Source organism: Hipposideros armiger, unplaced genomic scaffold (genome assembly GCF_001890085.2).
Source record: "Hipposideros armiger isolate ML-2016 unplaced genomic scaffold, ASM189008v1 scaffold_265, whole genome shotgun sequence".
In the NCBI taxonomy this organism is placed as follows: domain Eukaryota; kingdom Metazoa; phylum Chordata; class Mammalia; order Chiroptera; family Hipposideridae; genus Hipposideros; species Hipposideros armiger.
This window is the reverse complement of record NW_017731615.1, coordinates 31,114-33,103: the sequence shown is the minus strand read 5'-3', so window position 1 is coordinate 33,103 and position 1,990 is coordinate 31,114. Positions and strand designations below refer to the sequence as shown.

Below are 1,990 nucleotides of genomic sequence, written 5' to 3'. Positions count from 1 at the left end.
CTGAACAGACTACTTAAGAAAAGACTGACACCGAGGGCTCCATTTTGCCATCACTCATGTGCTGCACGCACCAGTTTTCGCATTACTTTAATCAAGAAACAGACATAATGAGTCTATCATTTAAAGTATGCAAATTCATTACTCCTTCTTTGTGAAAGTTTGACATCTTGGCACATGTCATATATTTGCAAACTAAGTATGAATTTCACTAAAAGGACAAAGAACAAAGAAATTAAAATAGCTTAACTTTTTAAGTTCATATTTTCATGAAACAAGAAAACAACTAAGTGGGTGCTCCCAGTATGAAACTGCCAGAGTCAACTTTATCATGACTAGAGCTTTAAGTTTCCTTCACATTGTTAAGAAGAATCCTGGGCCGGCCAAGTGGTATATTGGTTAAGAGTTGGCTTGGGATGCCTGCTCTGAGCAGCAGGACCCCGGCTCAGGTCCCACATGAGGGCCAGTGAAACCTAACTCCAAATATAATTTCAGAATTACCATATTACACTGTGTATAGAGTACACATGGTACACAGTAAAATGCCTGACTTTTATTTAGTACCCAGCAGGTATTAAATACTAAATAAAAGTATAACTATTATCAAATTATTTATCTCTTCTTTACTTACTCTGTGATAATTCTGGATTTCCTTTCAGATTCATCATCTTTGGAACTGAAGGGCCATACACATCCACATCTAACAAACCAATTGCCTTTGACTGCAAGGAAACAAAAATTAGCATTATTCCCATTCTTCATAAGATAAGGCACATAGCAACACTAAACCTGACTATAGAAAAGACAATTTGCAAGAAGGTCCAAGATGGTGGAATAGGTAAACACTAGGCTGCCACATCCCATGTTCACATTAAAATTACAACTAAATTATAGAACAATCAACCTCAAGAAACACATGAAGACTAGCTGAATAGAACCCCTGTAACTAAAGATATAAAGAAAAGGACACATTGAGACTGGTAGGAGGGGTAGAGGTGCGAAATGGGCTGACATCAAACCCAAAGGTAGTGGTTGAGCACCGGGAGGGACACCTCAGTGGCGGAGGTTCCTGGGGTCCTGTGCCGGGAAGAGAAGTCCCCACAACATGTGGCAGTGAAAATCAGCAAGGATTCTGTCCATCCATCCCAGTAACAGGGAAGGTGGCTGGAAACTCATATGTCCTCTTAAAGGGCCTGCACACAGACTCTCTCATTTGCAAGCACTCACCCTGGGATATGGCTGAGGGGCGGCAACTCGAGAGGCACCAGAGACATACAGGGAAAGTCTGAGTTGTGTGGCTTCAGAATGAGAGCTAAAGAGACAGCCACCATTATCTTGTGTAGAGCCCACCTCACATTTAACCTACAGGAGGGCACCATCTTTCCTGTGTTGAACCCACCCCAAAGGGCCAAATCTGAGACCCTATTGGCCTGGTAAGTTCCATTTGTGTACACACCACCTTGGTAACTCCCTTGGACCCCACCCCACCCAGCTAGTGCAGCATCGCCCAGGGTACTCTCAGCTCCTGAAAGGCGAGCCCTCCCCCACCTCCCACCCCCGAAGCTGCAGGAGACTGGTACAACAGCAGATGGCCCTCAGTTGCCTGGAAAACTTTTGATAGCGGGCAGTCAGCCCCAGCTCATGCTGCAGCCTTTCTTGGGAATCTGCAGGCCTGAGGCCACAGTATTCTCTAGGCATTTTGTGTAATGGCCACAGGCTCAACAATGGTGCAAGAACTGAATCTGTAAGAAAGTTATAAAAACCACCAGCCACACCCTGTCCAGCCCAACTTGGGCAGCATCGCTGGGAGCAGTGTCAACACTGAGTCAAGCAGCCTGGCCCGCACACCTAAGGAGGCCCTTTCAGGGCCGGCCAAGTGGCGCGTTGCTTAAGAGTTAGCTTGGGAAGCCAGCTCTGAGCAGCAGGGCCCCAGTTCAGATCCCACATTAGGGCCAGTGACGCTGCGCCCTCTACAGCTAAGATGGTGAACAAC

General features: G+C 46.0%; 1 protein-coding gene across 2 annotated transcripts in view; it reads right to left on the bottom strand.

Moving 5' to 3' along the window:
* NUBPL (NUBP iron-sulfur cluster assembly factor, mitochondrial) overlaps window positions 1-1,990 on the bottom strand; it is a 195,752-nt gene that overhangs the window by 163,581 nt on the left and 30,181 nt on the right. For both annotated transcript variants that reach the window (XM_019656760.1, XM_019656763.1), the window contains exon 2: window positions 629-719. In XM_019656760.1, coding sequence (XP_019512305.1) covers window positions 629-665 — 37 coding nt within the window. In that variant the 5' untranslated portion in view covers window positions 666-719. The remainder of the gene's footprint in view (window positions 1-628; window positions 720-1,990) is intronic.